This window comes from Pelobates fuscus, chromosome 1, assembly GCF_036172605.1.
Source record: "Pelobates fuscus isolate aPelFus1 chromosome 1, aPelFus1.pri, whole genome shotgun sequence".
Taxonomy (NCBI): domain Eukaryota; kingdom Metazoa; phylum Chordata; class Amphibia; order Anura; family Pelobatidae; genus Pelobates; species Pelobates fuscus.
Window position 1 is genome coordinate 23,460,835 of NC_086317.1, and position 15,796 is coordinate 23,476,630.

The 15,796-nt window shown below is 47.7% G+C and overlaps 1 protein-coding gene across 2 annotated transcripts in view; it reads left to right on the forward strand.

The window, feature by feature from the left end:
• The window catches only part of LOC134586559 (nectin-1-like), a 78,323-nt gene that overhangs the window by 17,599 nt on the left and 44,928 nt on the right, over positions 1-15,796 (forward strand). For both annotated transcript variants that reach the window (XM_063442155.1, XM_063442146.1), the window contains exons 2-3: positions 12,800-13,132; positions 14,049-14,348. In XM_063442155.1, the coding sequence (XP_063298225.1) occupies positions 12,800-13,132; positions 14,049-14,348 (633 nt within the window). The remainder of the gene's footprint in view (positions 1-12,799; positions 13,133-14,048; positions 14,349-15,796) is intronic.

The following is a 15,796-nucleotide window of genomic DNA, read 5'->3' on the forward strand; positions in this document are numbered from 1 at the left end:
GGGGGTCTCCTTGTCGTTTACTTCCTCCTATCACCCGCAATCTAATGGTGTGGCCGAACGTGCTAATCAGTCTGTGGAATTGTATTTGCGCTGCTTCACTAATGCGCACCAGGACGACTGGTCTCGCCTCCTTCCGTGGGCTGAATTTGCCAAGAATACGGTGTCTCATTTGTCTACTGGCTTAAGTCCTTTTGAGGTTGCTTATGGGTTTCGGCCTTCTGTCCTTCCCGGTGCGTTCTCCGACAAGGCCCGCCTTGGACCAGCACCTCGCCTCTTTGCGGAAGATGTGGGATCAGGTCCATATTGCGCTGTCTCGTTCAGCAGCTGCTCAGAAGAAGTTTGCTGATCGCCATAGGGTTGCGGCCCCTTCTTATGTTCCGGGTGATAGGGTATGGTTGTCCTCCAGGAACCTCCATCTCAAGGTTCCCTCGATTAAATTTGCTCCCAGATTTCTTGGTCCCTACAAGGTGTTACGTAGGGTTAACCCCGTTTCCTACTCCCTTGACCTGCCTCCTTCCATGCGTATTCCGAACACGTTTCACGTCTCGCTTTTGAAGCCCTTACTGTGTAACCGGTTCTCTCGTCCCCTCGGGCGGCCCGTTTCCCCTCGCGCTGTCCCTAGTGACGTGTACGAGGTGGCTGCCCTTCTCGACTCTCGTGTTTCTAGGGACCAGCTGCAATATCTGGTGGATTGGAAGGGGTAGGGTCCTGAGGAGCGGTCTTGGGTTTCTAGCTCTGATCTGCACGCTCCCTCTTTGGTCCGCTCCTTTCATGCCCGGTTTCCTTTGAAGTCTTCTGCTTCCTGCCCTCCGGGCGTTCTTCGAGGAGGGGGTAATGTCGGGATCCCGCGGGCGGCTGCGAGGGGAGGCTGCACTCCGCTCGCGGTACTCACCCTCCAGCCGTCCGCGGTCCCCTCCTCCTCCTGGGCTCGGCGAGCGGCATCCTTCCAGCCTCGGATGCCGCCCGCGTCTTCCTCTACGTCCCCCAGCGGCAGCATGCATGACGCTGCACGCTGGGAGACCGCCCAATATATTACACGCCGAGGTCAGTCACCTGACCCGGCGTTAAAGGCACAGTGCCTCAATCACACTGGGAGGTTTAGATATCTCCCACTTGTAATTGTTAATTCTGATTGGAAATTATCCAATCAGAATTAACCTGATGGTTTAAATACTTACCTTTCCTGTTCCTCCCTGCCCTGTTGTGGTCTTTGCTTGCTAGTATTGATACTGAACTTGTGTTTCTGGTTACGTACTCTCTGGCTTGTTAATCTGACTTTGTGACTTTCTCCTACCCTTTGACCTCGGCTTGTCTCTCGTTATTCTGTCTTCTGGTTCCCCTTACTCGGCTTGTCTCCTGACTATTCTGTGTGTGCTTAGCCCGGCCACTCTAAGGTCCGGTACTGCACCTTTTCTGTGTGTGTGTGTGTGTTAGCGTGTTGGGTTCCCCGAATCGTGACATCACCGAACCGATCTGTGTGTTCTTTGGATATGTTATACACTCAGATCAGGGGATGTACTTTTTGTGGGATTCCTGAGTATGGTGGGGGTACTTTTGAGGTACTTTATATTTTGTATGGATTTTGTAAGTATTCTGTACCTGAGAGATAATTGAATTATATGTTTTTATCATGCAATTATCTCTCAGGCACAGAGGATCCTGTGAACATAACATAGCGTAATACAGTTACAATAAAAAAAAAAGTGAATGGTGTAGGTATTGAACTCACAAACATAAGATGAAAGTAGACTTCTCACCCCACCACGGGTTAAAACGAATCAGAGAGCTGGTAGATCTCAGTATTGGAAATCCTCATAAATTCCTTAAGTAAATGGAGGAAAGAGAGCCATACATGGTGAAGTACAGTTAGAATCAAAAAAAGATTTATTTAGATTGCACTTACAAGCAGGCAGACAATCTGGGCATATCTCCACACAATGTGGAACCAGGTAGCAGCGCAGTAGATCTTGTGGTGCCAAAATATAGCAATAAAAACAGAAACAAATATAATATAAAACAAATAGAGTAAAAGTTCTGATAAAGTCCAAGGTAAGTTGTCCAACGCGTTTCGTCCGATAGGGGACTTCCTCAGGGATCTGTGGTGACTCTATCCCAGCAGCCCTTAACATAATGTGAGCTGATTGGCTGCAGCTCACATCCCCTCATTTGGCCAGCACATCTGGAGGGGTAAGAGAGTGACCGGCGGGAGAGTGGTTTTATGTGCTCCCGCCGGTCCGACGAATATGAATGTCCCTCCCTCTCCCTCCCGCTACCCTGATTATGCCGCCGCCGCCCTCCTTCAGTTCGTGCTTTCTGACAGCTGCAGTCAGAAAGCATGAAAGTGAGTATGCCGCCGGACCGGCTAGGCGGCTGCCCGGTCCAGCGGCACCACTTTAATGCGGCCACCCCCCCTCACACCCGTGTATAAGTCGAGCCTGCAAGATAACATTAAGTTTGCAGGCAAAATGTCTCGACCTATACACGGGTATATATACGGTAGTTTTCATGTATATCCAATTTCTGTCTTTAGTGTGTATATATATTTTGCCATGTTTCATTGTATTGGAGACCCCATGTAGGGGCCAGAGCATAAAAGCTGTGTGTGGCCTGAATAAAATCAGTTGACTCCCATTACTATGTTTCATCTGATTACTGGAGGAATGGATGTCTGCAAGTTGGCTGAGGGAAGGAATTAGTGGAGGTAACAGGTCGGGTTACCCATGGTCCGCTACAACAACCTAATTTAAAACCTGAATAAAAAATAAATTAAAAAAGGAATTTTCCAACTTTTTTGGTCTAAAATGTGCAAAAGGAATGAGGAAAAAAAGAAGGGACAGAGACATCTTAACTCAACAGAAATCATTGGACAGACCCTGCTAAATATGCCCCAACATTGGGAGGTATGCGATCGAGCCGTGGAGGGCATTGCCAATGATTTGACTCACGTCACCTGTGAAGCGCTTCAAGTCCACCTGTAAAAGGAGTGGGCCCCCATTTAAGGGGCATGTCAGCCTGTCATCAAGCACGCAAAGTTGACTGACAGCCTGTCTGACTGGCCCATTACTGGCAGGACCATGCATAGTCCTATGTATATCTGTACAGCGTTAGCAAGTCTAATGATGCACTCGTGCCGGGAACAAACTGGATACAGGACACCACCAGGGAACTAAAGGACAGCAGTACAGGGCCCAAAATCTTGAATGTTGGGAAGCAAGCATTAGTTCAATAACCATGTACACGTAACGTGAACGAAAACTATTGGGAAGAAATGGGAGATGCCTGGTATAAAGTATTTATTTGGCAAATGGATTTTTAATATCGGATTTTAATTAAGACGGTGACAGTTTACTGTATTATAGATCACATTTGGTGGAGCAGAGTATTCCATCTTCCAAAAAAAGCTCAATTAATGTGGGCTGGCTGTAAGATGCAAAATGAATTTAAACAAAGTATATGAGAACTCTGAGAATGGACACAACTTGCACTTCAGTAAATCCCCTCACAGGTCTCAAAATAGTTTTTGTTCACTTGTGCCATTACAGAGAGAACATATTTTGAAACTTATCCAGATCTCATCTGTATGGGCAGTCCAGAACCAAAATGCCAGCAAGTTCTCTCTGCACAAGAGTTACAGTAACCCCAGACGATTGTTTCGGCCTTCTTTGAGCCCCGTCAGTGAGGTGTAGCTGATACCCCTCTACGCACAGTGAGGACGTGGTCCACGTCTGGATTACCCTTTTAACTTGGGGAGAGCCAAGTTAATAGTTAATGAATTGCAATAAAAACAAAGAATAAACGGACAAAAGCTTAGAGAAATTCAGTACTTTGCCCTTCGGTAAATACCCGCTCACGTCTCAAAATAGCTTTTGCTCACTTGTGCCATTACAGAGAGAACATATTTAAATGTCTATTCTAGGGGTGTGGCCTGGACGAGCATGGTGCAGGACGCACACTGAAAGAGCTCCGCACCCCTGGCCGCCTAAATAGCGAAAATTAGCCACAAAAACGGGAGAAAATGGTCCGCAATAAGAGACAGCTAACAGCAGAGACAGCGGGAACAGACTCACCGAGAAGACACACGGGCCCGATGGATGATTTCGTCGCTACACCGCCCGACACGCGAAAACAGCATGGTGAGCACAAAATGGCGCCCGCCTCTCCAACCACGGAGAACGAGGGAGAGCCCCACACAGAAGTCGCACAGGGTAGTGAGCTAGCCCAGATCAGAGCTGAATTGGCACACATCTCTGCCAGCATGCTCACCAAGGCAGACACTGGCACCCTAGTGCAGGAAATCCGAGCCGCAATGCGTGGTGAGCTCGCTGAAATGCGCTCTGACCTGAATGCGCTTGAACAAAGAGTGGATGAAATAGAGACAGCAGCCCAGGGATGCGATGAACACCACAGGGCAACAGAGGTGGCGGTTACAAGACAGGGTAACATGCTCCTAACGCTCCGCAGGCAAGTGGAAGATCTGGAGAATAGGAGCCGGCGTAATAATATCCGGATTAGGGGCCTGCCAGAAGCGGACGCAGATCAGCTCCAGGCAACGCTAATTGCCTTATTTCAACAGATAATGCGGGACCAAGCCCCTGAAACACTCCGTATTGAGAGGGCACACAGAGCACTGGGCCCTTTACGACAGGACGGCAACCCCAGGGATGTGGTATGCTGCCTAACCTCTCAAGGAGTGAAAGATCAAATAATGGCCGCAGCACGAGAGCAGACCTCCATCAGATTCCGCGGGGTCGAAGTTTCACTCTTCCAGGACTTGTCCGGCCTCACACTAGACGCTAGAAGGGCCCTGAGACCGGTGACGAGTACCCTCCGTGATAAACGCATACCATACCGATGGGGCTTCCCATTCAGCCTCCAAGTGAAACACGGTAATACATGGCCCGCTGGCCAGAAGATATCCCACGTATGCTACGAACACTGGGCCTACCATCCGTTAGCGCTAGGAACTGGATCCTGGAAGAAACTGTGGCAACACGACGAGACCCTCTAACACCGCTGCTCCCACAGGCACCTATACCCGGCAACAATACCCCACCACGTCGACGAGGGGGCCCGGAGGGTCCGGAAGAGTAGTCTCCAAGGAGAGGTCGATTGGTCGGGGATTTGGTGAGTCCTGAACACACCTGGGGACATACACACTTATGGGTAATGGGGATCACAAGGCAACGGGGGGGGGGACTGGACACTTGGGGAGGGAGAGGGACGAGGGTATCTAATGTCGCTGACAGTTCCCCCGTCTCCCCGGACCCTGAGGAGACACTGGGAACCAGGAGACTGGCGGGCTACTAACCTGAACTGCCATCACAGGGCACGGAGGACACAAGTTGGGTGGCCAACACATGCAACCCCTAGATGGGGGATTTGGGTGGGGGGACGAAGGGACAATATTGCCTGGGGAGGGCACATCTGCTGACCTACTACAAACCCGATAGCGATGCAGCAGCCCAATATGTTCTCTGGTATAGGCCCGATCGGGGCCCCTCTTGTCAATGTGACTGAAGTGCCGCCAGTCCTCTCATAAGGCCTAGAATCGGCACAGTTCAGGGAGAAGAGACTGCCTCAAGATGGCTCTTAGAGACATATACCCCAGAAGGGTCCAAGAAAAAAGTGTATGCACTGTCAGAAATGTTATATGATATTATGGTGTACAGGAGAGAGGGGAGGGAACGTATACTGGTCGCAGGGGTCCTAATGCATGATATTTGTCGATACAATTTGCTGTCCTAGACCGGGGGACCCACACAAGGGATAAATGACTGTTACCAGGAAAGGCGACGAAGCAGGATGGGGACCCGACGGGCCACAGTAGACACACATTTATGTTTGGGAACGGGAGCCTGAGTAGTGAGAAACAGTGATACATAGTCACTAGACGAGAGACAGCGTCCCATACATCCAGGCCCCCTAGGACCCCCACAACTACGCGACACAGAAGGCATGCGCCACCCCTTACACCAACGGTGAAGTCCGGGGATAAGATGCATACGTGCCTAGAAAAATCCAGACACGCCCGACCCCTCCCGGTGAACTTCCCCCCCCCCCCCCCCGAGAACGATAGATGCCCCCAGGAGTTTAGAGACCCAACCCCATGTCGACCGCTCACATTCACTCACCGCTAACATACAAAACAGCATCTCTCTGTTCGGAACCTTATGCCTCCCGTTAAGCCAAGGCACCACTGGCCAGGGGGGTGAGTGATAGTTGGTTTATATTTCTACTCGTTACTGTAACCCCGCAGAAAGGGGAATAGAGAATAGCATTTGCTAGTAGTTTTTGATCACGCTCTTTTTGTATAGTGTATATTGCCTGCAACTGTGCTCCAAGGGACCGGATCCCCCTAGACAGGCGCCACTCAAAGGTTGACGGGGGGGCGTGGGACGCTCCTCTTGGGCGACGCACGCGACACCCCTGCCACAGGTGCCGAATCATACAGGTCTGTATTGGGCCTGACATACCTCCCCCCCCTCCCCTCCCTACACCTATTCCTATCCCATCCCCCTTCCTAAGAAGGCTCGGAACCATGGGGTCGGGGTTTACGCCCGCTCCTCTGCATGTCTGGACGTGTAACGCCCGGGGCCTGAACGCTCCCGAGCGGAGATCCCATCTGCTACGAACCCTGTGGGCCGACAGGGTGTCAGTTGCCTTTCTCCAAGAGACTCATTTCAAAGGCACAGAAAATCCTACGCTAAGAGACTCGCGATACCCGGTGGGTTTTTTCGCGAACCACCAGACAGCCAAGAAGGCAGGAGTAGCAATTCTATTCGCAAACACGATACCATTTGACTGTGCCGACACCCTTGCCGACACCATGGGACGCTATCTATTCGTAAAAGGCACAATAGCTGGCTGCTCGTATACCTTCGCAAGCGTATATGCCCCGAACACCCGCCAAGGCAGGTTCGTCCGACAGACGCTAACTAAGTTAGAGAGATTCAGAGAGGGATTCCTGGTGGTTGCAGGGGATTTGAATGTGGCCCTGGATCCGAGGAGCGACACCTCCAGAGGCGTTAGCTCCCTCACACGCCAAAGCTTACAGACCATCCGAAGAGCCCTCGGGGGCTACGGACTCGTGGACTGCTGGAGAGTGATGCACCCTGCAGACAAGGACTTTACCTATTATTCCACGGTGCATCACTCGTATAGCAGGCTGGACTACATACTGGTATCCCAGGAGTTTCTGCCTAAGCTGATATCAGCAGAGATTATGCCAATGACCTGGTCCGACCACTCGCCTGTTTCGGCTAAACTTGAGTCCCCACTATTTCGACCGAGGGACCGTCAATGGAGGTTGAATGAATCGATCCTCAATGACGCACCAGTAGTCGCGGAACTCCGAACGGCTCTAACAACATTCTTTGAAGAAAATGAAACCCCAGAGACTTCAGCCATGACGGTGTGGGAAACACACAAATGTGTCATCCGGGGACACCTCATTAAAATATGCACCCACAGGCAAAAACAACAGCGCCTGCGCGTGGCCGAGTTAACGGCACAGATAGCGACCCTGGAAGCCACACATAAGGCCTCCCAGACCGACACGGACTACAAATCCCTCCTAGATGCGAGACGAGCACTGAGGGACATTCTCCAACGCAAACTCCAGTACACGATCCGCAAATCCCAGCGTTTTTTCTACGAGTATTCGAACAAATGCGGCCGTTTACTTGCCAGAGTTCTACAGAAGAGGCGCAGGATGTGCCAGATCACAAAAATTAAAAATAGAGACCAGACGACCACCCAAATACCAGATAAAATTCTGAGCGCCTTCCAAGGGTTCTACAACGATCTGTACAACCTACCGGTAGATGACGCTCCTGATGCCCGACGCCTCCAGGACACACGCATAGCGGAGTACCTACAACGACATGTGGAAATATACTCATGCCCAAGCTCCTGACGGGTCTCAACTCCCTCTTGGAGGGGGGTATGCTCCCTAGGGATACCCTAACGGCTACGATTACGGTAATCCCAAAGGAAGGCAAGGACCCGACCAGTTGCGCCAGCTACCGGCCGATATCACTATTGAACGCTGACCTGAAACTTTTCACGAAGGTCATAGCAACGCGCATAAGCTGGGTTCTGCCGGAGCTGATACATCCTGATCAGGTTGGGTTTGTCCCAGGTCGAGAGGCCAGGGACAACACCATCCGCGCCCTGAATATCATACACGCCTCAAAACAGTCGTCGCAGAAGGTCCTTCTCCTCTCAACAGACGCGGAGAAGGCCTTTGACCGGGTAGACTGGCACTATATGCTAGCGACACTACAGACAATGGGCTTTGGCCCTCACATCCTGGCATGGGTCTCCGCCTTATACACGATACCGTCTGCTAGGATCAGGGTGAACGGCGCACTGTCAGACCCAGTGCACATACGCAACGGAACGAGACAGGGATGCCCGCTGTCCCCCCTCCTGTTTGCCCTCTCCTTGGAACCCTTCCTGGGGGCGGTCAGACGGGATGGGGGCATACGGGGGTTTGCTATGCAAGAGCAGGAACACAAAGTGGCGGCATATGCTGTTCTTTATCAGCGAACCAATGGTCTCCCTACCGAGTCTCCTGAGGGCCTTTGAGGAATACGGACAAATATCGAACCTAAAACTAAACACGGACAAATGGGAGGCTCTACCCATAACAACGGGTGATACGATGACTACCCATCTTAAATCACAGTATGCCTTTACATGGTGTCAGGAAAAGCTATCATACCTTGGCATCTGGCTACCTGCAGACCTTTCACGGCTATTCACTCACAATTTCGCCCCTATACAACAGAAACTAGGCTCGGATTTAGCCAGGTGGGCTGGATTATGCGTATCGTGGTTCGGGAGAATGAACGCGATAAAAATGAATCTCTTGCCCCGCCTGTTATACTTGTTTCAGACTATACCTATCTCTATACCAAGGACCTACTTCAGAGCCATGGACACGGCCATCGCCAAGTTTGTCTGGCTCTCCAAGGCGCCAAGACTGAAAAGATCGCAACTGCGACTACCAAAGGCGCAAGGCGGAGTGGGACTCCCATCTCTCCTGGACTACTATAGAGCCACACATATCCATAGAATTGTTGATTGGCATGCCACCGGCAGACGGAAACAATGGATACACATGGAACGGCTCCAGATGGGAGGCTCACTGCCAGCGGCAATATGGCTGAGTGGCCCATTAACCTCAATAAGAACCCGCAAGCACCCACTTATCGGTGCGACCTTGCGAGTTTGGTACTCGATAAGGACTAAACTGGCGTGGACAACGACCCCAGGGCCGCTGACACCGATCACACACAACCCAGACTTAGCAGGGGGACTATCTCCACGCGACGTAGAGGCATTTGGGGACGCGGACTGGGCATACATGCATCAGTGGTGCACGAACGACTCGTTAAAACAGTTGCCGGACCTGATCACCGATAGAGCACCAACGGGGCTTGAAAGATTCAGATATTTCCAAATCAAATCGTTCTATCAAGCCCTCCCAGGGAAACGCCTACTACATAGACCCCTCACAGAGTTCGAGAAACTATGCACGAAGCGACAACACCTATGCAGAGGAATCTCGACCCTATATGCGATGCTGATATCCTCCACACAACATGCACCCTTGAAACACATCGTACGCTGGGAGGAAGCCACAGGGGTAACGTTGACGGCCCCCCAGTGGACGAACATTCACATCTTGACTCACCAAAGCTCTATTAGCTCCAAACAACAGGAACTCAACTATAAAATATTGACCAACTGGTATAGAACCCCAGCGAGAATACAACAGATGATCCCGGACTCATCGCCGACATGTTGGCGATGCAACAATGAAGTAGGCACAGCTCTCCATATTTGGTGGACGTGCCAAAAGATAACCCCATTCTGGCAACAGGTACACACCCAGATCGAACATATCACGGGCACAGATATTCCCCTGCAGCCACTACAGATGCTACTTCACCATACACCGCTACCCATCTCAATATATAAAAGGACTCTAACCAAACACCTCCTGAACGCTGCCAAGACGCTTATTCCGACACGATGGCGCACCACACAGATACCCACCCTGCAACACTGGATGGACAGGGTCGAAGAAATACATGGGATGGAACAGCTAACCACCGCCCTCAATGGCACCACAGAAAGATACATGCATGTTTGGATGCCCTGGATAACGTATATATCGAATAGACCAAACTAAATACCATCACAGACTCCTGAAGTGAGCTCGAAACAGGGAACGTTCCGGAGGGTCAAACCTTGGGGTGCCTCCTCGGGCCCCGGAGGGGTGCCCGGCTGGGCGGTCCGGAGGAATGCGGGGGGCCCCGGCCTAGTTGGCGAATGTGCCTTCCCCTCCCTCCCCTCCCCCCTCTCTGCCACACCACCACCCTCCCACCCTGCCCACCCCGTCCTCTCCCCTCTCCTCTCCCCCTGAACACACCGCTCCCAGGAGCTACGTACAGGCTTAAGACATACAAAGTCGAGGCTTTCGCCTCTTATATGTCACCTTGCAAAAGTTAGGGATGGGCCGCACTTAGGCCCTACAGATAAGCTCCGAACCATGGACAAACACCATGACTCGGGGAGAACAATTGATAGAGGACAACAGGGACTAGAGGCTATCTGTACAAGGGACATGAGGGCCATTGGCACTTGCAGAGAGGCATAAGGAATCCTAGACCCTTACAAGTGACAGACTGACTGCTGACCACCACCGACTACCTAAGCCGCCAAGACAGACGCATCCCACAGACGGCTAGCAAGCTCAGACCCTACAGTCCATACCACTGGCAACGAAGGGGGGAAAGGTGACGGTGAACCCAAACGGAACACACGTACTAATGCTACACTGGGGGCAAGCTGAGGGCCTGGTAATCCCTTGATCGCCAAAAGTCACCAACGATGAGAGGAGATAGACTGCCCAAGATCTGAACACAAGCACACACTGACCACCCAATAAGCGTACCACAGATAGATCAGCTCTAATGCTTGGCTGGGCAGGAACTGTGATAGCAAAAGATGCTTTGACTGCACCCCACCAAGCCTTCATACCGGCAAGCCCCACTTCCCCCCACGCTCTGCTGACTACTGCCTGCTACGCAAAGGTGCACTTAGCAAGCACAATGAGGTTACATCAGTTACGGACTGACAACTATCCCCCTTCAGCACAGGAAATCAATATAGACGGAGGACAGAAGGGAGTAGCTCAGGGACGACAGATGGGAAGACAAATGACTGGGTAACTCAGGGAGACACCAACGCTGCTGTCCATGGTCCCAAGCTGACACTACCACTTGACACTTCTGTTTGCTCACTCGGTTATGCTGTCATGCTTGTGATATATACTAACCATGTGAATTTAGGTCTTACACCGCTAAATGTAAGGACGATGTAGTAGCGAATGGGGTTATCCCACACAATTGTACCATATACTGGAATAGACCCTATCGGGAGACGAGTGTGTATCCTTAACTATGTTATCGATGTTTGTGTAAAACGTATTCCTTGAACCTTTCTTTATGTCTTGTTTGTTTTTGAAAAACTTAAAATAAAGATTGACTAAAAAAAAAAAAAATGTCTATTCTAATATATCACAAAATTCAAATACATTCTAACTATATTAAAAATGTAACACAAAATGGAGAAATAAAGTAAACAGATTGCAGGTCAGGAGCCCGGATACAAGTCAAGGGCTCGTGAGCTGCACCACTGTAACCACCTAATGGGGAAATAGGAGAAAGTGATGTATAGATTCCCACAAGGGGACACTAACATCAGGAGAGCTCCACTGGTATAAGAAATGAGGAAGGGGGGCCCTACCCTTACTCAATCTAAGGGTAAAAAGGGATATGCAAACAAAAAGTATAACTTGAAACCAACTCTCCCTACTAAATAAATAAACACCTGAAAATAAATAGTGGTAACAATTTAAAAAAGTGCTACCAAGTGCAGAGATTAACCCCCAAAGGACACAAGACATGTGTGACATGTCATGATTCCCTTTTATTCCAGAAGTTTGGTCCTTAAGGGGTTAAAGAAAAAGAAAATTCTTGACGCGCGTTTCTGCGTCTTCAAAATGCCATCATCAGGAGCCTTATATTAATTAAAGGTAGGGCCCCCCTTCCTCATTTCTTATACCAGTGGAGCTCACCTGATGTTGGTCTCCCATTGTGGGATGCTATACATCACTTTCTCCTATTTCCTGTATATTGAAAATGTATTGACTTGAAAGGGCAAAGCTTTCATTCAGCCCCCTGTGGGTTCACTTCCACAAGTGTTGGTAAAAAAAACCAGCCATTAAGCATTGTTAAAATCAATAACTGGTAACTGCTGAAAGATAGCAACGCACTTCCTATGTCATTACTAAAATTTTACATCTGCTCGCTTCTCGTATTTACTTCCGCTGTTTGGCTAAGTTGATTAATGTCAAGAAAAAGATAAATTTTCTCGTTCATTGCTTCAGCAGCTCTATCAGGATACTATAATCTATACATCACCTGCGGCTGGCTGGACAGGTGGCCTGTGTTTGCTTTTAGTCAAATAGAGACACATGTTTTTTTTATTAGCATGGCATCTGTTTGTTGCTTAGTGTTTTGTATCTAATATTAATTCAGTAGCTGATTATTGCCAGTCTTTTAAAAGTTAACATTTAAAATAATTGTAGAATGGAATCTCTAGTAATCACTAAGGAAAACAACTGCTATTTTAGCAATTACTGATGATGCAAAACAGAAACTAGTGTATCTCGTTATCCTTCATCTGTTTACCAGATTAAATTTGTTTCTTTTATCTCTTTCAGTCTCTGTGTATGTAAATGGAGATGTGTTTGGTTTCATAAACACAGATGTTACACTGCGTTGCCGAACAGAGACAAAGGAGCATGTGACCCAACTTACATGGCAGAAGAAAAAGACTCCCAACAACGAGGACTTCCTGACTTACAGTAAAGGAGAGCAGCCGGTATATCTCACCCCATTTGCGAAAGAGAGAGTGACATTTCTAGGGAATGGTGATCAGGGTGGCAACATTCTCATACGCAACGTGACATTAGCTGATGAGGGAATTTACCTCTGTAGCTTTAGTACCCACCCGACTGGAACGAAAGAGAAAGAAATCAAACTACATATTATGGGTAAGAAATATTAATGTGGCAATATTCTATTTTCTTTATTCATCCTTGTATATGTTTAGGTAAGACCCACATTTCATGTCCACCATATTTTTCTATTAAACTGCACAAGAGGTGATCAGTCTCCTAGTCCTAACAGATATAGGTATACAAACAGCTAAAGTGCAATACAAAGTACAATAAATACTAAAGTGCAGCTGGTTATCACTGTGAAACTGATCACGATAGTTACACACAATAAAGAACACACCAAACAAATAAAGTGAACAGAGCAAAATATTGTAATGGTGGGTTATATCTTACTTAATCCGTAAGTGCAATGACATGCAACCCTCTTAAAATATGTTTACATATGTATTATAAAATAAAAGCACACATATACCCCAAAGTCTGGTATAATTATCCCAGCAAAAAAATTAGAAAACAGAAAAAAATCTCACTGGGTAATTACCTGTGATTACTATACTATGTGAGATTTTTTTTCCTGTATTCCTAGATGGTAAAGATGGTTGCGTGTCATTGAACTTACGGATTAAGTAAGATATAACCCACCGTTACAATATTTTTTTGTGTGATGTTCACTTTATTTGTTTGCTAACAGATTAAGGGCCTAGAGTGTGTTCAAGATTGGAAGGTCCATTCACAGAGCCTGATCTGCTAAATATCATGGAAGGTGGGGGGGATAAAGAAGCTGGTCTTTCTCTCTTGTTGCTTGCTGAGGTCTCACAGACCCCTGAAATACATTTCCTGCCATACACCTTAGACGGAATAACCTGAACCCCGAAATTGAAGTGTCTCTGCCAAGTAAATAGCAGATATGAAGGAAAATACTTATAATATAGACTAGTATACGCATTGGTTATCTATCTTGCAAAATGTAATCTCCCGCTAGCTCAGTGTAATATTTCTTTGTTTGCAGTAAGACCATTTGTCACTGTGATTTTGCCACCAATTAAAACACAGACCACAATGAGCATTGTGGCTGAATGCACAGCGATGGCTGCAAAACCTGCTGGTGAGATCAAGTGGATCACAAGTGAGACTCACGCTACCTCAAATATCACGACCTATCAACATGAAAATGGGACTGTGACCACAAAGAGTCAGCTCTCGATGGTGCCTTCACCAGGTCTTTATGGACAGAAGGCAACGTGCGTAGTTTCTCAAGCAAACATTGAGTTGCCAGAAGAGAAGAACTTCGTCTTCGACAATATTCAGTGTAAGTAATAAAAGATCACATGGTTTTATTATACAGTTGTGTTCAAAAGTTTGCATACCCTGGCAGAAATTGTGAAATTTTGGCATTGATTTGGCATTGATTTTAAAATATGACTGAGCATGCAAAAACATGTCTTTTATTGAATGATTGTTATCATACGAAGCCATTTATTATCACATAGTTGTCTGGCTCATTTTTAAATAAGTTCAATCACTTATTAAGTGGGAAATGTGAGGATCTTCTGATACCAAGCCACGGTCAGGTAGACCAAGAAAGATTTCAGCCACAACTGCAGAATCATTATTCAGGATACAAAGAAAAACCCACAGGTAACCTCAGGAGAAATACAGGCTGCTCTGGAAAAAGATGGTGTGATTGTTTCAAAGAGCACAATATGACGGTATTTGAACAAAAATGAGCTGCATGGTCGAGTTGCCAGAAAGTTTGGAGAGTGGTCAACAAGGCCTAAAGTGAAAAGAATACCATCCACATTGTGAAGCTAGGTGGTGGCTCATTGATGTTGTGAAAATTGATGGCAAGATGAATGCATGTTATCAAAAAATACCCGCAGACAATTTGCATTCTTCTGCACAAAGGCTGCACATGGGACACATTTGGACTTTCCAGCATGACAATGACCCTAAACACAAGGCTAAGTTGACCCTCCAGTGGTTACAGCAGAAAAAGGTGAAGGTTCTGGAGTGGCCATCACAGTCTCCTGACCTTAATATCATCGAGCCACTCTGGGAGATCTCAAATGTGCATTTCATGCAAGACGACCAAAGATTTTGCATGACCTGGAGGCAATTTGCCAAGACGAATGGGCAGCAAATTGGATTCGAATCCAATAAAAGTATTTTGCACACTTACTTTTATTTGTTGCTGTTTTATCCTGGCTGATTTTTTATCATTTTAAAGATCCAGTACTACAAAAGAAATCCCTGGTGGGGATTATTCCACCTACGCCTGGTTCATAGAGCAGTGTGGCTGCTCTGAACACTGTAAGTACGTTTCATTTTACCTTTTACTGCTATTTTTTATACGGTAAACACTATGGCCCCTCTCTTGTGATTTTATTTTCATAAGACCGGCACTGCAAGCATCGCTAGAAGGATATCCTATGTGGGGAGTTTAAATACCACTGTATGCTGTTTTACTCAGAGCTGGTTATAGCTCTCCCAATTGTAAGTTGGCACACTTAGGACCTCAGTGTTGTCTGTAGTTGTAGTTAACCTACGTTATTGCACCATTGGGTTTTTCCCCCTTTTATGTATTTTATATGCTGACGCTTATCTGGAATGCTGTAAGAAGTCTTGAGGATACACCTCCAAGTGTCCAGTTATATCCTACATGTGGGGAGTATTAAATACCACTGTATGCTGTTTTACCTAGAGCTGGGCATAGCTCTTTAAATTGTGAGTTGGCACTTCTCTACTTCTATGTTGTTC